This window comes from Lynx canadensis, chromosome A1 (genome assembly GCF_007474595.2).
Source record: "Lynx canadensis isolate LIC74 chromosome A1, mLynCan4.pri.v2, whole genome shotgun sequence".
Taxonomy (NCBI): Eukaryota; Metazoa; Chordata; class Mammalia; order Carnivora; family Felidae; genus Lynx; species Lynx canadensis.
Genome location: NC_044303.2, coordinates 8,619,501 through 8,641,528, shown reverse-complemented (window position 1 = coordinate 8,641,528; position 22,028 = coordinate 8,619,501). Strand labels below are relative to the sequence as shown.

At 42.6% G+C, this 22,028-nt stretch overlaps 1 protein-coding gene across 4 annotated transcripts in view; it reads right to left on the bottom strand.

Annotated features, from left to right (window-relative positions):
• MTUS2 (microtubule associated scaffold protein 2) overlaps positions 1-22,028 on the bottom strand; it is a 570,271-nt gene that overhangs the window by 138,149 nt on the left and 410,094 nt on the right. For all 4 annotated transcript variants that reach the window (XM_030308514.1, XM_030308551.1, XM_032593161.1 and 1 more), the window contains one exon: positions 9,231-9,329. In XM_030308514.1, coding sequence (XP_030164374.1) covers positions 9,231-9,329 — 99 coding nt within the window. The remainder of the gene's footprint in view (positions 1-9,230; positions 9,330-22,028) is intronic.

Below are 22,028 nucleotides of genomic sequence, written 5' to 3'. Positions count from 1 at the left end.
AGACTCTGAGCTGTCAGCACAGAGCCGGATGCGGGGCTCAAACTCACGAACTGTGAGATCACGACCTGAGTCGAAGTCGGACGTTCAGCTGACTGAGCCACCCAGGCGCCCCACGTGTGGCTGGTTGATTTTATAAAACACTCCAGTGTTTCATGGGACCACCAAACTGATGTTCTGAGCCCAGACAGAGGTTCCCCTAAGAACATCAGCACCTGGGATCAACACACAAGTGTGAAATCTGCGGCTTTCAGACGCCCAACTACCTTATGGAACCAATCTTCCTTTGGGATTCTTGGTCAGCTGTCCATCTGGCACCCAACAAAAACCAGTATCGTTTTTTGGGCTGTAGTTTCTGTTAAGTATGTCGATAGTTAGCTCCCTGAAGTATTGTTCTGTCGCTTACTTTCCCGTCCACCCACGTGTCACACCGTCCCCGGGACCGTGCGTGAGGACAGCCGCACGGGCTCATCTACCATCTTGGAGACGGAGAGCTTATGTCGAAATGAAATGACTGCACACAGCCAGCATCACCTGTCTCGCAAAAAAACAAAAAAAACAACTGAGGGTTTTGTTTGCTTCTACTGTCTTCTTCTAAAAGCCAGCACGTAATGGAGCTAAAATACCAATCGGCTTAGGAAGTAAGGGGGTAAGGGAGCATGAGGGAAAACTTCCAGAAGGCAGCGATCACGTGTTGCTCATGGAGAACACGCTTGGCACTGACAGGAGGTGTGCTGAGGTGCCTCACTTCTGACCTCTTACACCCGTGTTTGTCTGGAGGAGCCGGAGAAATGCTTTAAATGGGGGAGGGGGGGCATGCCATGTCCCCTGAGGACACCTCCAGGTGCTGGAAGGTTTTGTTATCACGTCCTTCCCTACTCCTTGCAGTATTTATATATAGCTTCTACGGTGGTCGGAGCTTCCAAGCAGGCAGATATGCCACTGGCCTCTCTCCGCAGTCAGGCGGAGCCTCTTAGGTGTGTTCGGCCTCTTTCCCCCCAAATCTGTCTCCTACCATAGCCTTCCGATTTCCACTCCATTGAACTAGGAAGCTGATCAATGAATAAAGACTTTCAAATGAGGCTTATTGATGGTTTTGGAGTCTTTAAATGAAGTGGAAAAGAGAGTAGCAATAACCAGTTTTTTAAGGAGTGCCCCTTATACACTTCCCAACTGTTAGTGAGCCTTATCCCCAAGGCCACTCTTCCATACGAAGTCTGTGAACAGAAATACCTAGACCAGTGTCTTGCCACGACCTACGGACAGAGACGATTTCACATGTACACTTCGTGTCATATGTTTTGTGGGGATCCAAAATGTCTGACAGCTTTTACTGAGCACCTACTCTGTGAGGGACATAGGCAAAGTCCAGTGGGGAGGGCAAAGGAATGAGGCCCCACCTGTGACATGAGGCAATCCATTGTCCAGGGGCCCAGCCTGGATTTCAAGCTTCTGACTCCTTGTCCAGGCCTCCTACCGCTTCAGCAAGCCACTGGCCCACTCCACAGCATCTCTGACAGATCTCACAGGTTTGGGGCACATTCTAAATCCAGAACACTCTCCCGTTACCGTAATGTTGTCCCAATCACAATTTCTCTTCAGCCACCTAAGGGCCGGACAGAATCTGTGATCATCCCGGTGACATCTGGCAGCTCAGGGGAAAAAGCCAGTAACCTTCTATTCTCACAAAGGTGAATGCAAGCCGCTTGCGTGCAAAGGCAGAGCACTGGGGAGAATGCAGCCCTTAAAAATGGAAAGAGAATATTAAAAATTCATCCGCAGCCATCCGCTCACTATCTAGAGGATTCTAATGGATGGAAAAGCTTGGTTTAATTTTAAAGCTGGAAGCTTAACTGACGTGATAAACAGAAGAGCACTAGAATCTGTGTATTTACAACATCAGAGAAGGCCCATGGCCTCAATCCCTGTAAATAAGAAGGACAGGACACAACTTAGATAGATAGCCTTCTGACTTAGGGAAAAGCACTTCATGAGTTTGGCCAACATCCTAGCAGAAAGGAAATCTGTTTCCTGCACACTGGCACCAGCGGGACCCCCTAGGTAGCACATCTGCCCAGTTCTTTGTGGTCTTGGATAGGCTCTATGTTCCTGAAGCAGATCTAAATTTATTCCAGAAAATTCTGCCACATAACACAGTATTTTCCGATTTAGTCCTGGCACTTGCTGGCCTGAGGTTGGCTAAGGGCGGGGAAGGTGAAGAACAAATGACAGGAGGGTGGTAGGACATTTCCTTCGAGCCAGTCCTGAGCACGGGTGAGGGCAGGAATTACTAAACTGGGTACCGACCTGCTATGCTCTAGAAAGGAGAGGTTTCCATCTCCCATTCCAAGGAAGGAGTGGATTCTTTTCTATATTGATGGATAAGTGAACAACAACAACAAAAATCCCCAGAAGTTATAATCAGGGTTTCTAAAGCCAACTATAAAAATTTGTTACTATAATCCCTTCTTCTAGACAAAATAAAGAGTGACATAAAAATATTCTCATCTTCAGGAAATTTCTTAGTACTTATAAGAGGTATAGGTAGCAAGGTAAATCTGAACTTCTTTCTCCAAGGGTGAAAAAAAATCATGGTTTAATAGTACTGTAGCAATTGCTAAATTTTGATATTCAAAAATGTAACTACTTTCGGCCAAGATGGAGTGAGAAGGATCAGACTTACCTTCTGATCTAAAACAAACCCAAAAAACTCAGCCCAAATATATAGGACAATGGTTTTTTTTTTTTTTTTTAATTTTTTTTTTCAACGTTTATTTATTTTTGGGACAGAGAGAGACAGAGCATGAATGGGGGAGGGGGCAGAGAGAGAGGGAGACACAGAATCGGAAACAGGCTCCAGGCTCTGAGCCATCAGCCCAGAGCCTGACGCGGGGCTCGAACTCACGGACCGCGAGATCGTGACCTGGCTGAAGTCGGACGCTTAACCGGCTGCGCCACCCAGGCGCCCCAGGACAATGGTTTTTAAGACACCAACATTAGGCAATGAAGTACGGGGATCCTGAGGCAGAAAGCAAAGGAAGTGATCCCTATAATTGCCTCAGCCTATTTCCTGGAATGACTTTCCAGTCTGTGGCATGAGTCAGGGAACCCATGTGGGGCCTGGTGGTTACCCCAAGTTGAGAGAACAGAGCTGGGGGTTCAGGGAGCTGAGGGCTCAGAGGTCACAAGGCAGATTTAGCAGAGAGAACGTCGCTCCACAGAGAGAGCACTCTGGACACGCGCGAGTCTTTGGCCAAGTTCTGATCATTGCATGCCTGGGAAGAGAGGGTCCAAGACCAGGGAAAGAATTCCCCAAATGACTGCAGGAAACGACTCCTCAGAGCTCACGGAGGCTCAGAATTTGTTCCTGTTCCCATCAGCCAGAATGGAAAACCTTGTAATTCAGGGGGCAATGGATAGTATACCCAAAAGGGTCTTGGCTGTAATACGGTAAAATTAGCTCTGGACTGATCACTAGTTGGGACCTGCATAACAAAGCCAACAACCAAGCCCCAAAATAACTGAACTCTTTGCAAGTAACACAGTTTTATTTAAGAACAAAGCTTAAGAATATTCATAGGAATTAAAAATCCACTACCCAACAAGGAAAAATTTACAATGTCTGGCATCTAAAAAAACTCTCAGGCACGGAAATAAGCAGGGACATAGAACCCATAAGGAGGAGAAACGCAATCAAGTGAGGCCCACAAGAAATGATGCAGATGATTAACAGTTATTTGTGACTGCATTCCATATGTTCAAGAAGCGAGCGGAACGACTGAATATGTCAAGTAGAAACAAAGCGATTTAGAAAAAAAAAGGCCTAAATAAAAATTCTTGAGATTGGAAACTCAAATGTCTAAGACAAAAAATACACAGAATGGGATTAAGAGTAGATTTAGACATGACGTAAGGAAAGACTGTAACATGAATGTTCATAGCAGCATTATCACAGCAGCCCCAATACTGGATACAACCCAAATGTCCATCAATTGATGAATGTAAATTATCGAATGTGATATGTCCATGTAATGGAATATTATTCAGCCAAAACTAAGAATAAAATACTGACTCATGCTTTAACATGAACGAGCCTCAAAAACATTTATGCAAAGTCAAAGAAGCCAATACAAAAGGTCACACACATGTTGTACGATTCCATTTATATGAAATGTCCAGAACAAGCAAACCCACAAAACAGAAAGTACACTGATGGCTGTCAGGGGCCCTACGAGCTGAAAGTGGTCCCCGACTCTAAACAGGAACCTCAGTCTTATAACTACAGTGAACTGGTTCTACCGACAATCTGAATGCATTTGAAAGTGGCTTTTTCCTCCAGAGCCTCCGGTCAAGAACTGAGCCCCGCTGACATATGATTTCAGCCTTGTGATACTTTGAACGGAGAACCCACGGAAGCCACACCTGGACGTCTAACCTACAGAACTGTGACCAGTAGAACAAACAAATGCGTGCTATTTAAAAAAAAAAAAAGAAAGAAAGAAAAAGGAAAGGAAAATTAGCAAACATACAGTAAGAGAAACTATCCAAAATGAAACACTCAGAAAAAAAAGAGTGAAAGAAACAAACAATGTTATCCGTTTGGACAGGAGCTGTGAATCAACTTCAAGTGGCCTGATGTGTATACAGTTGGAGACCCTGAAGAGGAGGGGTCAGGCCTGCACGTGTCTGAGGAAATGATAGGCAACCCCCTTTCAAACCGTATGAAAACTGCATACCCACAGATCTAAGATTCACAGCAAATCTCAAGCGCAAAAGCCACGAAGGGAAGGACACCAAGGTATAGTGTAATCATGTTGCTCACAACCGGTGCTGAAGAGAACAGCTCTCAAACAGCCAGAGAAGATGCCTTATGTACAGAGAAACAAAGATAAGGAGAGCCGTGGAAACACATCTTTAAATACTTCAGAGGGGGGAAAATGCCAACTTGAATTCTGAACACAATAAAAGTATCTATGCAAAATGAAGGTACACAAACACAGAAAGATTCCACCACCAGAAAAGCTCTGCCACCAAGAAGGTCAGAGAAAATCCTTTAGGTAGAAGAACAATGGGACCAGCTGGGAATCTGGGTCTGCAGAGAGAATGACAACTACAGGGATAAGTCTAAAAGACTTTTTTCTTATTTAAATCTCCTAGAAAGAAAACAGCATCGATAGTCAACAGGAACAGTGCAGTGCTGGTTTAGGGCACACGTGGAAGGAAAGTGTTGGAACACAGGAGCACACATGTCAGGAGAGGGACGTAAGTATACAGTTGGGAGATTCTTACATAGTTGAGCCTTGAACAACGCAGGGGTGAGGGGTAACAGCCCCCTGTGCAGTTGAAAATCCACATATAACTTTTGACCCCCCCCCCCCACACTTAACTACTGAGAGCCTACTGTTGACTGGAAGCCTTTCTGATGTCACAGTCAACTGATTAACACATAGTTTGTGTGCTGTATGTATCCAACATTGTAGTCTTACGATACAGTAAGCTAGAGAAAAGAAAATGTCATTAAGAAAATCGTAAGGAAGAGGAAATATAATACTGTACTGTATCTACTGAAGACAATTCGCGTGTAAGGGGACCTGCACAGTTCCAACCCATGTTGTTCAAGGATCAACTGCATTATATGTGAAGTGACATGACATTGCCTCAAGGCAGAATGTGAAAAGTTAAAGACAAAAACTAGGAACCCTAAAGCAACCACTAAAATAACCCAATAAGATACAGATCTCTAATACATCAATAAAGGGGACAAATGGAATAATAAAAAATTAATTAATACAAAAGAAGGCAGCAAAATAGGGAAAAAACAAAAAAACAATATGCGAGATGGCTAGGAAATAATAGGAAGATAGTAGATTTAATCCCAACCAAATCCATAACATTAAATGTACATCAAAGGCAAAGCTTTCAGATTAGAGAAACATACAAGAGCCAATTACATGCTGCCTGTAAGAAACCCGCTTAAAAATAAAGAGACACACAGGTGACGAGGAGAAGTGTGCAAGGAGGTACAACCATGCGGAACTAATGGAAAGCTGGAGTGGGACAACTAATACTGAATAAAGTGGATTTCAGGGAAAAGCATATTGCCAGGAATAAACAGGGTCATTTCCTAATAATAAAGTGGGCAATTCATCAAAATGATAAATGGCCCTGAAGGTTTATGTACCGAATAGCAGAGCTTCAAAATGCAGGAAGCAAATAATGATAGAACCGAAAGGAGAAATGGACAAGTCCACAATTATGCTCTGAGATTTCAACAGCCTTCTCTCAATTCCGAAGAGAACATGTAGACAGAAAATCAGTAAGGATATAGAATACTTGAATTATGCTATCAGCCAACTTGACCCATGACATCTGTAGAATGCTTCACACAGATACGGTGGACTAGACATTTTCTCAAGTGTGTATGAGTCATTTAGCGAGAAAGACCTTGTTGTGAGTCATAAAACACGTCTCAGTTCACTTAAAAGGATTCAGATAATCCAAAGTATATTCTCCAACCACGATGGGATTAAATTAGAAGTAAAATCAGAGAGATCTGGAAAGTCCCAGATATCTGCAAACACACTTCAAAATAATCATGCGTTAAGAAGAAGTCACAAAAGGAAATTTAAAAATAGTTTGAACCCAATGAAGATGAAACCCAGCACATCGAAATTTGTGCACTATAACTGAAGCAATGCATAAAGGGAAATTTATTGTACTAAACACACACATTAGAAAACAAAGAAAGGTTTTATTTTTTATTTTTTTATATTAAATTTTTTTAATGTTTATTTATTTTTGAGACAGAGAGCGTGAACAGGAGAGGGGCAGAAAGAGAGGGAGACAGAATCTGAAACAGGCTCCAGGCTCTGAGCTGGCAACTCAGAGCCCAACGCGGGGCTCGAACTCACGAACCGTGAGATCATGACCTGAGCCAAAGTCGGACGCCTAGCTGACTGAGCCATCCAGGCACCCCTAAAAAGAAGAAAGATTTTAAACTAATGATATTAGCTAGTTAAACCCCACATAAACAGAGTAAAATAAATCATAAAGATCAGAGTAGAAATTTATTGCCTGTTACTCTGCAAAAAAAAAAAAAAGTGAAGCCACGCCTCCCTCACACAGTGTACGAAAGCTAACTCAAATGGATCACAGGCTTAAATATAAAGCCTAGAACTCTAACCCTTTCAGAAGAAAATGTAGGAGAAAACCTTCGTGGTCTAGGGTGATGCAAAGATTTTTTTAAGATAACACCAAAAGCATAGTCCATAAAAGAAAAAAAATTGGACTTCGGGAAACTTAAGAATGTGTATTTTTCAAAAGCACTTCTGGGAGAACACAAAATAAGTCACAGATTGTGGGGGGAATGCATACATATACATATATATACATATAAAACCCTTCAAAATTCAGTAAGATGAAAAACCAATACAAATTATAAATTTTTGAATATTTTACCAAAGAGTATGTACAGATGTCAAATAAACATAAAAAGATGCTCCACATCATAACATCATTCGTTATTAGGGAAATGCAAATTAAAACCGCATAAGATACGGGGTGCCTGGGTAACTCAGTCAGTTGAGTCTGACTCCCGATTTCGGCTCAGGTTATGATCTTGTGGTTCGTGAGATCAAGCCCTGCACTGGGCTCTGTGCTGACAGTGCAGACACTGCTTGGGATTCTCTCTCTCTCTCTCTCTCTCTCTCTCTCTCTGCCCCTCCCCGCCTCTCAAAATAAATAAATAAACTTTAAATCTACACAAGATACCATTATACACCTATTACAGTGTCTATGACTTTAAAAAGTGACCATACCACCTATTGGCAAAAAAAAAAAAAAAAAAATGTGAAGGAACTGGGTCTCTCGCACACACTACCACTGGGAATATAAAACGGTACAACCACCTCGAAAAACAGTTTGGAAAGCCTTTTAACATTTTTAGAAGGTTAAACAAATAACTACCGTATGACTCAGGCATTCCACTCCTAGATACTTCCCAAGAAAATCAGAAGCAGATGTCCATACCAAGACTTGTACCAACATGCGTAGCAGCTTTGTTTACAAGAGCCAAATCCTTGGAGGAAAAGCCCAAAGATGCATGGATAGGTAATGGATCAACCGTGGTATCCACGCACTGGAACTTTACTCAAAGTAATCGAGCTGAGTAAAAGCAGCCAGAGAAAAGTAGAGTGCATACGACATGATTCCATTTATAGAAAGTTTTAGAAAATGTAAACTCATCCATATAGGGACAGAACGGGGACTGGGGTGGGGTGCAGAGGGGTTAGGGGGTTAGGATTCCCAAGGGGCACCGGGATGGTGGATATATTTGCTATCTGGATTGTGGTGATGGTCTCTCGTGTGTATACGTGTCAAAATGTATCAAAATGTTTGCTTTACAAATGTGTGTTTTCCTATTTATTAGTATTACAGTAACACCACAAATTTCCTTTTGTTTCATATTTATTTGGTATAAATATTTCCTTTCATGTTTAACCTTTTAGTATTCTTACATTTAGATGTGTGCTTTGTAAGCAGTCTAAAGCTAGATTTCACAGCATCTCACATGCATCTAATACATGTTCTTTGTTCAATAGGTGCCCGTTTCACAGTCATTGCGGGCATTTAAATAAATTAATACATTTAAAGAGGTTAGGACAGTACCTGGTACCCCGGTTTACAGTAAGAACTCAAACAGTAACTCCTATGACTGCTACAATTTTTGTGCTTAAAGAAAATCTTGTGAGGTTACACTCCATTCTGTTCTACAAAGGGGTTAATGCCTACCATATCAACTTCCATGATAAATGGTTTTCAACCCTCAAGTGATGTTACCTCGTTTCTTCATATCTGAAGGTAAATAAATGTCTTCCTCATTGACAAAATTGCAAGTACTCGATGGCTGTTGGTTTTCTATCTTTCTCTTTTTAGAAGCTATTATTATCTCTTGAGGTCAGACCTTCAAAGTCTGTGTCAATTATAAATTACTTCTACACAGAGAAGACTCTACCTCTTCAAAGCCCGATAACATTTCATTTTTTAACATAAAATGATGCCAACGGCTGGTTCATTTCGTCTAGAGTCAGAACACATCGGTGTACGCACGTCAAGCCCCAAAACAATCACGCGTATCGCAGGGGCCGGCACTGCTCATCAACGACATTTGAACAACATGAATGACAAGTTCAAGCCTACTCCCTGAATGAACACCCTTCGCGCTTCTTAAATACCTGGTGAGTGAAGCTTGGTGGTTGCAGCCACTGTTCTCTTAGGGGACGAAACAGCAGGTTTATTAGCATCTTGATCTTTTTGTACTTCTTTCTTGGATCCTAATCAGAGTTTAAAAGGAGAAAAAAAGAAAAAGAGCAAGTTACAACTCAAACAGTAACACCAGTCGTTTGTGGAAAGGGAGGTTTAACAAAAGGCAAACGGAACCAAATAACATTTCGGTGATTTGTCGCTATGGTCACCACCCCCTGTGCTTCGGGGATGACGCTCGTTTACAGCACAGGGAATTTAGTAGTGGTGGTCAGGGGAAGGAGCACACTGCTGTCTCTGATGGGATGAAAAACGCCCCTGTCTCTGGAGGTCACTGCACCCCAGTGACTCTGACAAACTATCTGGGAATTAAAGTTGTACTGTCCCTAGCGGCCACCTCGGTCTGGCCACCTCTTCCTGCCAAAACAAATTTTCAGAAGACAGAGATGGAAGCTGCAGCTGAGCGCAACTGCTAATGACCTCAGCATCACCGAGACCCGAGCCACGGGGGACATGGTCTGCCTCTAATTAATTTCCATGCAGCTGGTCCACAGAGGTGACCTAGAGAGCCTTTTAGCTCTCGCGGCTGCAGCTGAGCCTTCCTGGAACCTGTTGTCAGAGCTGGCCCCAGCAGAATGGAATAGCCTGAGCATGAGCAATAACTAAGAACAGCAGGTGCACGCTCCTCAAATTATGTCCAGGAGCACAGTGCAGTTCCCCTTGTGTGCTGGCCACAGACACTCACCTTCACCAGAAAGTCAAAGAACAATGGATGGCAGATTAGAGAAATAACACAGACATGGACGTACCTAGACCTGCCTCCACTTTAGCAAGCTTGGGATAGCAAAAAAAAAAAAAAAAAAAAAAGAAAAAAGAGAGAGACAGAGACAGAGACAGAGACAGACAGACACACACACACACACACACACACACACACACACAGAGTGAGAGACACACAGAGAGAGAGGACCCAAATAGATAAAATTACAAATGACAGAAGCAGAGGTCACAACCAACACCACAGAAATACAAACAGATATAAGAGAATACTATGAAAAATTATATGCCAACAAACTGGGCAATCTGGAAGAAATGGACAAATACCTAGAAACTCAGAAACTACCATAACAGAAACAGGAAGAAATAGAACATTTGAACAGGCCCATAACCAGCAAAGAAATTGAATCAGTTATCAAAAACCTCCCAACAAAGAGTCTTGGGCCAGATAGCTTCCTGGGGGAATTTTCCCAGACATTTAAGGAAGAGTTAACACTTATTCTTTTCAAATTGTTCCAAAAAATACGAATGGAAGGAAAGCTTCCAAACTCATCTATGAAGCCAGCATTACCTTGATTCCAAAACCAAAGACCCCACCTATAAAGGAGAATTACAGGCCATTATCTCTGATGTACCTGGATGCAAAAACTCTCAATAACACATTAGCAAATCGAATTCAACAGTACCTTAAAAGAATTATTCACCATGATCAAGTGGGATTCATTCCGGGGCTGCAGGGCTCATTCAATATTCACAAATCAATCAACATGATACACATTCATACAAGAAAGGATAAGAACCATGATCCTCTCAATAGATGCAGAAAAAGCATTTGACAAAACATAGCATCCCTTTTAAATAAAAACCCTCAAAAAGTAGGGATAGGAGGAACATCCCTCAACGTTATAAAGACCATATAAGAAAGACCCACAGCTAACATCATTCTCAATGAGGAAAAACTGAGAGCTTTCCCCCTGAGATCAGGAACATGACAGGGATCCACTCTCACCAGTTTTGCAACATGGTATTAGAAGTCCTAGCCTCAGCAATCAGACAAGAAGAAGAAATAAAAGGCATACAAATTGGCAAAGAAGGCAAACTTTCACTCTTCACAGATGACATGATACTCTACGTGGAAAAACCCAAAAGGTTCCACCAGAATACTGCTGGATGAATTCAGCAAAGTCACAAGATATAAAATCAATGTACAGAAATAGGTTGTATTTCTATATACCAATAATGAAGCAGCAGAAAGAGAAATTAAGGAATTGATCCCATTTATAAGTGCACCCAAACCATAAGATACCTAGGAATAAACCTAAACAAAGAGGTAAAAGATCCGTATGCTGAAAACTATAGAAAGCTTATGAAGGAAATTGAAGAAGACACAAAGAAGTGGAAAAACATTCCATGCTCATAGAACAAATATGGTTAAAATGTCAATACTATCCAAAGCAATCTACACATTCAATGCAGTCTCTATCAAAATAACACCAGCATTCTCCACAGAGCTAGCTAGCTAGCTAGCATTCTCCACTCTCCAAACAATTCTAAAATTTGTATGGAACATAAAAGGCCCCGAATTGCCGAAGCAATCCTGAGAAAGAAAATCAAAGTTGGAAGCATCACAATTCTGGACTTCAAGCTGTGTTACAAAGCTGTAATCATCAAGATAGTATGGTACTGGCACAACAACAGACACATAGATCAATGGAACAGGATAGAGAACCCAGAAATGGACCCACAAATGTATGGTCAACTAATCTTTGACAAAGCAAGAAAGAGTATCCCATGGAAAAAAGACAGTCTCTTTAGCAAATGGTGCTGGGAGGACTGGACAGCAACATGCAGATGAATGAAACTAGACCACTTTCTTTCTTACATCGTACACAAAAATAAATTCAGAATGGATGAAAGACCTACATGTGAGACAGGAAACCATCAAAATTCTAGAGGAGAACACAGGCAGCAACCTCTTTAACCTCGGCCATAGCAACTTCTTACTAGACATGTCTCTGAGGCAAGGGAAATGAAAGCAAAATGAAGTCCTGGGACCTCATCAAGACAAAAAGCTTCTACACAGTGAAGGAAACAACCAGTAAAACTAAACGACAACCAATGGAATAGGAGAAGATATTTGCAAATGACAAGTCAGTTAAAGGGTTAGTATCCAAAATCTGTAAAGAACTTATCAAACTCACCACCCCAAAACAAATAATCCAGTGAAGAAATGGGTCGAAGACATGAATAGGCACTTTTCCAAAGAAGACATCCAGATGGCCAACTGACACATGAAAAGAGACTCAACGTCATTCATCATCAGGGAAATACAAATCAAAACCACAATTAGATACTACCTCTCACCTGTCAGAACGGCTAAAATTAACAACTCAGGAAACAACAGATGTTGGCGAGGATGCGGAGAAAGAGGAACCCTTTTGCACCGTTGGTGGGAATGCAAACTGGTGCAGCCACTCTGGAAAACAGTATGGAGGGTCCTCAAAATATTAAAAATAGAACTACCCTACAACTCAGCAATTGCACTACTAGGTATTTATCCAAAGGATACAAAAATGCTAATTCAAAGGGGCACAAGCACCCCAATCTTCTTAGCAGTGCTATCAACAGTAGCCAGATTGTGGAAAGAGCCCAAATGTCCATTGACTGATGAATGGATAAAGATGTGATATGGTGTGTGTGTGTGTGTGTGTGTGTGTGTGTGTGCGCCCATATGCGTATATGTGTGTGTGTGTGTGTATATGCGTATACATATATACGCATACACACACACACACATATACGCATATGGGCACACACACACACACACACACACACACAATGGACTATTACTCGGTGATCAAAAAGACTGAAATCTTGCCATTTGCAACAATATGGATGGAACTAGAGTGTATTGTGCTAAGCAAAATAAGTCAGTCAGAGAAAGACAAATATCATATGACTTCACTCATGTGGAATTTAAGAAACAAAACAGATGAACATAGAGGAAGGGAAGGAAAAACAAGATAAAAATGGAGAGGGAGGCAAACCGTAAGAGACTCTCAAAGACAGAGAACAAACAAGGTTGCTGGAGGGGAGGTGTGTAGGATTGGCCAAATGGATGATGGGCATTAAGGAGGACACTTGTTGGGATGAGCACTGGGTGTTGTAAGTGATGAATCACTGGGTTCTACTCCTGAAACCATTACTACATTGTATGTTAACCAACTTGAATTTAAACAAATAAATTATTTACTCTTAAAAAAAAAAAGAATAAAAGCGAGTTTTCCTATTGAAGGGGGGAAAAAAAGTAAATCTTGGGGATGGCTCCTTAGATACAGAGCATACGTCCAGTTTCTACTCCCCAAAGCCTACAGGCCACTCCTCTCCGGCAGGTAAACTGCTGATGGCCATTTGGTGGTTCTTCTTCCAGACCTCTTTCTAGGTATTTATAAATACTGTCTACCCAAATACAAATACAGATATTGGTTAGCTAAATGAATCCTATATTGCAATTTCGTTTTACCTACCCACATTTTTAAATATCTTTCTCATATCAGTGTATTTATAGATCTTTTTTAAATGCCACATACTAATAGGCAAAAATGTACCATAATTCATTTACCCATCCTCCTGTTGATGAACATGTAGACAGTTTGCAAGTTTTAGCCATTAAAACAGCTAATGTGCTACAATACGCATTCTTCTACTTGTTTCTTTGCACACAGGTACCAGTGTCTTTATAGGAAAAAGGCATAGGAAGAGCTTTTGCTGGATTAAGAGACTGCTCGTTTGTTGTATTGCTAGACACAGTCCAACCGTCTTCCACGAAGAGTCACTATTTACACTCCCAACCAACAGTGCATGAGGGCAACTCTCTCTACGTGCCCCACACCCTACTGATATCGGGGTCTCAGTCATCTTAATGTTGGCCAGACACGTAGCGTCTTTTCCGATTGGTCACGTGCATTTCTTTGCTTGAAAATGACCTAATTAAATCCTTTGCCTATTTTTTCTTACTGATGTATTGAGAACTCTTCATTTATTCTGGATATTAATCCTTCCTTGGCCTGCCATATAAATTATATTTTCCCAGCCTTCCGCTTTTTAAAATTTATTTATAGTATATTTCATTGTACTACGATTTTCAATTGTAGCGTGTTCAAATATGCCAATTTTCCCCTTTACAGTTTTAAAAGCACTATGACAGATTATTCATATGTATGTGAGCATGCATGGGTACGTGTGTGTGTATATACATATGATGGTGGGGAGAGACCATTCCAGGAGTCTGGAGGGAGAGGCAGGTATTTGGATCCACCCTCCCCATCTTTCGTTCTCTCCTGGTCTGACTGGGCTCTCACTTTCCCTGCACGAGTGGACCTGCCTCACCGCCTCTCTGTCCTTACTCTTCAGCCTTCTGTTCTTTCACCCACAGACCTATCATCGTCTCCTCTGCTTTACTGCTTTTGGAAAGACTCCTTCAGTCTCCTTGATGGAACCCTTCTAAAAGCTGAATTCTCTCTTGTATTTCTCCCCTGCTTTTTTTTTTTTTCTTCTCACTGTCAATACGCTTCACGGCATTTAGTTAACACACCCCGCCCCATCTTTCACATCTCAGTAGGTGGCACCATCATTCACTCACTGGGCTCAGGCCCCAATAGTAGGCGCCCTCTTGATTTGTGTCTGCCCCCTGCGCCCATTTGGCCCATCAGCAAAGCTTGTGGGCTCTCCTCTGATTCCATCCCAGGAGCACCCACTTTCCTCCCTTCTGCTCCCTCTGCAGAGCCCAAAGCCACCAATCCTTCTTCCCCTTCTACAGCTTCCGACCCGATCTGCGGCTCCCACTCCTGCTCCCCTACACCTTATTCTTCCACAGGAGCAGATGAATTCCTTCAAGTCTAAATCAGAACAAGTTATTCTCACTCTTGAAACCCTCCAGTCACCGCCCAAGATACTCACAGGGAACTATAGACCCCTTGTCACATCCCTGGGGCCCTACAGACCAGCACAAGCCCAGAGAAATATAATATGAGCTACTTGGATCATTCAAAATTGCCTAGCGGCCACATTTAACAAGTCAAAGGTATAATGCAATTAATTGTAACAACATCTTTGATTTAATCCAACATATTCAGTTATCACTTCAATAGCTGGCCGCCATATTTGAGTTCTCAACAATGGCTCATGGGCCACTGGCCACCATACTGAGCAGCACAGCCCCAGATGATCTGTCCCCTGGCTACTTCACAGGCACACTATGATAGCTAACTTTATGTGTCAGCTTGACTGGGCCACGGGGTGCCCAAACATTTGGTCAAACATTATTCTGGGTGTTTCTAGATGAGATGAAATTTAAATTGGCAGACTTGAGTAAAGCAGCTGCCCTCCCCAATGTGAGTAGGTCTCACAGAAGCTGCCAAAGGCCTGAGCAGAACAAAAGGCTGACTACGAAGGAACTTGGACGGAACTTCACGTTATATAATTTATATTATGTTATATATTATATAACATAGAAGTTATATTATATACAACATATACATATTTTCTATATATTTGGTCTCTCTGTCTCTATAAAATGTATTACATATCCAGGTATGGATATCCTATCGGTTCTGTTTCTCTGGAGAACCCTAATACACACGTGGCACCATTCTGCCCTCCGTCCACACACTCCAGCCACACACTAGGCCGCCAGCTGTGCAGGTGCTCAAGTAAGCCACACCTCCTCCCTTTCCGGGCTCTTTAGCTTGAGTTCCTCCTGCCCAGAACATGCTTCCCCAAGACCTTGAGCACGGTTCACTCATGCGTTCATTCAAGTCCGCACAACTGATAATCTTCAGAGAGGCCGTGCCTGACACGACAGGTGAAATAGCCTTCCTGCCACCTGCCACTCTCCCCTTCCCTGGCTTCATTCTTCTTCATAGCATTTATCATACTCAGAAATATATGATGTCCTTCTCTGTTTGTGTACGGGCCACCTTCCCCACTAGGTCATCAGCTTCAACCACAGGGCCGCACTCATCCCTGGAAAGCATGGCCATTCAGTCAATGCCGCCTCCTCCCGCCTGGGGTCCCGAAAGTGCACCCACCCCTTTACTCCATGGAAGCCAGGCCCACCCTTCAGAGTATCCAACGTGTGGCTCATCCATTCTTCTCATCCCTCCTCCCACTCTGATTTTAGGCATCAACAAATATGGAAGGTACTGAGACTCATGGGAGCTGAGACATGTTAGAGGCCCAAAGCCTGCATTAAACACGATGCTTTAAAAGAAAACGAAACATGAATATTTATTCCGCGTTTCCACATTTTCCCTTCAGCCTTCATGGAGAGCAATTCGGCAGCTTCTATCAAAAACTTAAATATTGATGTACTTGACCTAGCAATGCTGTCTCTACAGATCTCTATTTGGAAGGCCACCACAAGTATGAAAGGCTTAGGTACAAAGAGACTTTGTACATTATTCACAATAATAAATGAGAGTAAATAATCAAAATGCACCCTGTGGAGTAGTTAAATAAATTATGTTATATCTATTCTATGTAGTTTTCTGTAGCCATTAAAAAGACTGAAGTAGCTCTCTATTGTACTGGCACAGAAGATGTCCATGATAAAGAAAAAAGCTAGTTGTTGAACACTGTGCATTGTATTATCCCATTAAAAAATTCTTTTTTTAACTTTTACTCAGTTTTGAGAGACAGAGACAGAGCATGAATGGGGGAGGGGCAGAGAGAGATAGACACAGAATCCAAAGCAGGCTCCAGGCTCCGAGCTGTCAGCACAGAGCCCAATGCAGGGCTCGAACCCACAGACTGTGAGACTGTCGGACGCTCAACCGACTGAGCCACCCAGGCGCCCCAAGAATTCCTTTTCTGACGGATGTGTAAACTGGTGGGATGTAAGCCTGAACTGCCATTGACTGTCCCTGTCTCTGCGTGGGGAGGGCCTCTGTAAAGCAGCCAAGCCAGTGGAAAGTAGGGACTGGAGACGAAGAACATTCCCGATGTCACTGTTTAAGGACCTGGGTACAGCCCTACTTCACGGTAGCAATATCACCTGGGCTTTTCAGTTACATGATCCAAAAATCCTTCTGACCTTTTGCATTCTTTTGTACCTAAGGCGGTTTGATTAGGTTTCTGTGAGTTGCAACCAGACAAGGCCTGAAAATGCCAGTCAGAGAAAGTAGCTCCTTCATAAATATATACACGTGCTCATGCCTTATGGGTTCTTAGTCAAAACTACTCATGTACCTCCGTGTGGACCTTCTGTACGTGGAGATTCAGAGCTCTACAAAGGAATGCATGTGTATAAAATTCAGAGCCCTACTGGGGGAGCTTTTAGGGTGGGAGGGAGAAGGGGCTGGGAGGGGGAAGAAATACCAGCCTCACTGGTATCAGAGGATAAGTTCAAAGTCTTTTTTTTTTTTTTAAAGTGGAATCCACACCCAACACGGGGCTTGAACTTACGACCCGAAGATCAAGAGTCAGATATTGTACCAACTGAGCCACGGTGGCGCCCCATAAGTTCATAGGTTTAAAAAAAAATTATTTATTTATTTATTTTGAAAGCGAAAGTGTGAGTTGGGGAAGAACAGAGAGAGAGAGAGAGAGAGAGAGAGAGAGAGAGAGAGAGAGAGAATCCCAAGCAGGCTCCACACCGTAAGCATGGAGCCTGATGCAGGGCTTGAACCCATGAACCGTGAGATCATGACCTCAGCCGAAGTCAGACACTTAATCAACTGAGCCATCGAGGCACCCCAAAGGTTCATAGTTTTAATTCGAAACTCTGTTACTGATAATATCCACCCCAGTGCAGGCAATTATTGGAAGTTCAAAGGGTCCTAAAGTGTTTCACTATGTATAAAGCAGCAAAAAAGCATCACAAAGGTCTTAAGTTGAAAGGTTCTGCCTAGAAATCCATACACAGTTGCTCAGCAAAAGAAAAAAAAACAAGAATAGTGTAAAATGTCAGTTTCTCATGTGGACAGGGCCTTCCCCAGTGACACGAGTGAGTGTGGCAACTGCCAGGAGAAGACCCACTTCGTGTTTTACCCCTGAACGGGACATGGTAAAGTGACTAACACCCCGTTCATCACAGGTACTTGAGGCGGAGGTCATGTGCCTGGGAGCTGTGAGAATATGAGGAAAGCTGCCCAATCAAGAATGATGGGATCGCTCTGAGGGTGAGGCTGTCATCCTAAAAACAGAATGAAATGACAAGTGACAGCGGGTCATTCGGGGTCCTGACTGAGCACTTCAGAATGGGGGAAAAAAATCAGATTTAAGATAATGGTCACCGGGATGCTATATACTTGTTTCATAAAATAAATTTAAAAAATGTCAAAAAATGTCAAAAAAAACAATGGGAACTTTTTTATAGGCTCTTAACATGCATGCAAGTAGATCTCAGCATAAGTGAGAAAACAAAAAGGATTAAGAAATATACACAGCAATAGACTTTATCCCCCATCTGTCCAATATTCTTACGCCAGGCACCTGTCAAAGCCGAGGTGATGGGACTGATCCTTTCCCGGCCCCATGGACCCGCTCCCAGACAAGGAACATGAAAAGCCATGGAAGGAAGACAGAGACGAGCCAGAAGAAAAATGAAATGCGAGTGTGGCAACAGTGCAAGTAATTATTATTGTGCCAACGTAACTGAAAGGAGGTAAACCGGAAAAATGAATGATGTAACCAGGAAGTGGGGATTCTGATGTCACTTATGAGACAAATGGAATGTGGGGACATTTCAAGGGAAGATTTATAGAGTTTGAATAGAATGAAGCACAGAAACGTTATCTAGATAGGAACGCGTCAAAAAATATATCCCCCCCGTGACGTGCTCTCGCTCATCCATCAGAAAGCACCAACTATGCAGCAGGTACTATTCCAGGGAAAGAGAGCGGTGTGAGCTGTCACAAAGGTTATACTTTCGTTGAACGTCTACATCTTTAGCATTTATACATGCTGGGAACTAGGGGCGCCTAGTTGGATGGCTCAGTCGGTTAAGCGTCTGACTTCAGCTCAGGTCACGATCTCACGGTCTGTGGGTTCGAGCCCTGCGTCAAGCTCTGCACTGACAGCTCAGAGCCTGGAGCCCGCTTGGGATTCTGTGTCTCACTCTCTCTCTGCCCCTTCCTCCCACCTCTGAAAAGTAAGTTAACATTAGAAGGATTATTAAAAAAAAAAACCACCGGGAACTAGCTTGCAGCTGCTTCTGTGTATATTGTCTCACTTTACCCCACTCCTAAACTCTATTGCTATTGCTACGGGTATCGTTACTGTGCCAATGAAGAAACGTAAGGTATGGAGGTTGTAACATACCCACGTTTACAGGTGTGTGGCTGAGCCAAGATCTGAACCTGTGATTTCCTGCCCTCATTTTACCCTACGTTTCATTGTACTGCAATGGCCCCAGTGAGCCCTGAGACATAATGAATCCTAAGGCCTGCCTGCCCACCTGTACTCAGAAGCACAATGAATTCAGGTGAATCGGACCCCTTATGAGGGTCTAAAAGGAAGTAGGATGGGGCCCGGGTGAGAACGCTCAAAGTGGAGTCAGGGGAGAGGGCAGGAGGATGAAGAGGCTGAAGGTCTTCTATTTTGGGCTGGGAGACCAGAGAACGGCTCAAGCTATTTGTTTTCTAAATGTGGAGGTCAGTGAATCCTTACCTCCTTTCTATCTGTGACGCAACCTTCCTTTCTCTGACCCTCAGTCCACACTGTGTGGAACTACTTACCCTTTGGTAAATAATGCCCCTCTTCCACTTTCATGGTCAATCTCTCTCCAGAGCAAACTTCTCAAATGGTCACCACTTGTCCTTACCCTCCTCACCCAATTTATCTTTGAGTTTGGAGGTCCCCTTCAAACTATTGAATATCCCACCAGAACTTGAAGCGTCCACACTCACTTTAAAGCCCTTTTCCTTTGAGGTTCTACACTTCTGCCTGGTCAACACTAACACTGTTCCCTGTTGTCACCTGCAGCAAGGTTACTGTCTCTCACTCATCCCCAGGTATGGGCTTCCTCCTTACCCCAGGTTCTGCCATCATCCTAGAAATGTCAACGACCTCTCGCACGACTCATGTGCCATCCCAGTTTTTCATTCCTTTGACATCCGATACTCCTGCCAGGCGCCTTTGATCAGGAACTCTGGGTATCACCCTAGACCCTGTCATCAACCAGTACTTCACCTCTGAAATTCACATACCCCACTTTTGGACACAACCTTCTACCCTCCAGCCGTCTCACTTTTCTATTGCCACTCCAAGCTGTTCATTTCTCTAATCTAGACCGTGAATCCCTTTACCCCCAGCTAGCAGGCTCTTTCTGTCTTCAACCTCCTTTCCTATCCAATCTAAAGTTGATCCCAGTGTCCTTCACTTCCACTATCCTCCCCTTCACACTCTTGCTCTAATAGCACAGAAACCACCAACGGTCACAACTGTATGCAGAATCTAACCCTAGCTTAACTGAGCTCTCACCTTCCACTAGTCCAGCTGAAGACATAATGACACAGATAGGGCCATCAAATTTATAGTCACCAACTGTAATTGCAGCCACAACACAGCCCAGTAATTCTATTTTTTCTCATCTTTTCTTTCTCCTCTTTTTAACCTATTAAAAAAAAACAAAGTTCAACATCTGAGCCTTTCTAAAAGATCATTCCACAGGCTTTTAAAAAAAACCTCAGTATCCCACTCTCCATATGCCCAATTCATATTTGTTACTTTCAATTTTTCAGCTATTTTTGCCAGTAGTTATCTCCATATACCTAAGTAAAGGTTTATACTGCTATTTCTTTTTTTAATTAATTAATTATTATTTTTGAAAAGATTTTATTTTTCAGTAATCTCTACACCCAATGTGGTGCTCAAACTCACAAGCCGGAGATCAAGAGTTGCATGCGCTACCTACTGAGCCAGCCAGGCATTTCTTGGTATTTACATTTGAGACAATATTGTAATATCTTCCTATTACAGAAAATAATAATTTTGATATTTATAGGTTTGCTTCTAGACTACCTCCCTCATCAATACAGTTGTACCATAATTTTTGGTTAAGTCAAAATTTACTGTTCATCTTGTTACAATTACATAAATATTATTCACAACTGAGCGATTTTCTTACTTGTATGACTTTTTGTTTTTTCCTGGATTTAACAGCTGCCTTGGTTTTGTTTACTTAGATTTCCATATATATTTGCTAATTCTCCACCAAAACTCTCTATCAGAGCATGAGTATCTTCTCACAATTATGTAAAAAGTTTCATTTTATTTTCCTGGAGCCCTCAATTCCCCATTTTGTTCTAGCTGGTAATTTCTATGATTATTGCAGGACTGTCATCCTAAAACCTCCCTTCTTCATAATTCTGGAAACTCCTTTGCCTCTTCCCTAAATCTTTTTTAATGTTTATTTTTGAGAGAGAGAAGAAGAGAGAGAAAGATAGAGAGAGAGAGAAAGAGTAGTGTGAGTAGGGGAGGGGCAGAGAGGGAGGGAGACACAGAATCTGAAGCAGGCCCCAGGTCTTAGGCTGTCAGCACAGAGCCTGATGTGGGGCTCAAACTTGCAAACCGCGAGATTATGACCTGAGTCGAAGTTGGATGCTTAACCAACTGAGCCACCCAGGCACCCTTCCTTTGCCTCTTTCCTATATTGGGTTCCTTTTTTTCTGGACCTCATTTCTTCCTTTTTCTTGGTCTGCTTCCTTATTCTGGTAAAGCACATTTTGTTTTCGATTCCAGAGAAATGTACATAGGAGGTAAATTATCTCACATCATTCATGGCTAAAGATTTCTTCATACAAATGACTGGCTTAATCCAGAATTCTAATGTGATAATCATCTCCCCCAGAACTGTGAATGCATTTCTCCTTCAGCTTGCAGGGTTGTTACTGAGGAGTTGGATGCCTTTCTAGTTCCAACCTTTTGTATGTGATGTTTGTTCTCTCGGGAAGGTCTTGGTGCCTCTTCTTTTTCCCAGTACAACTTCATAC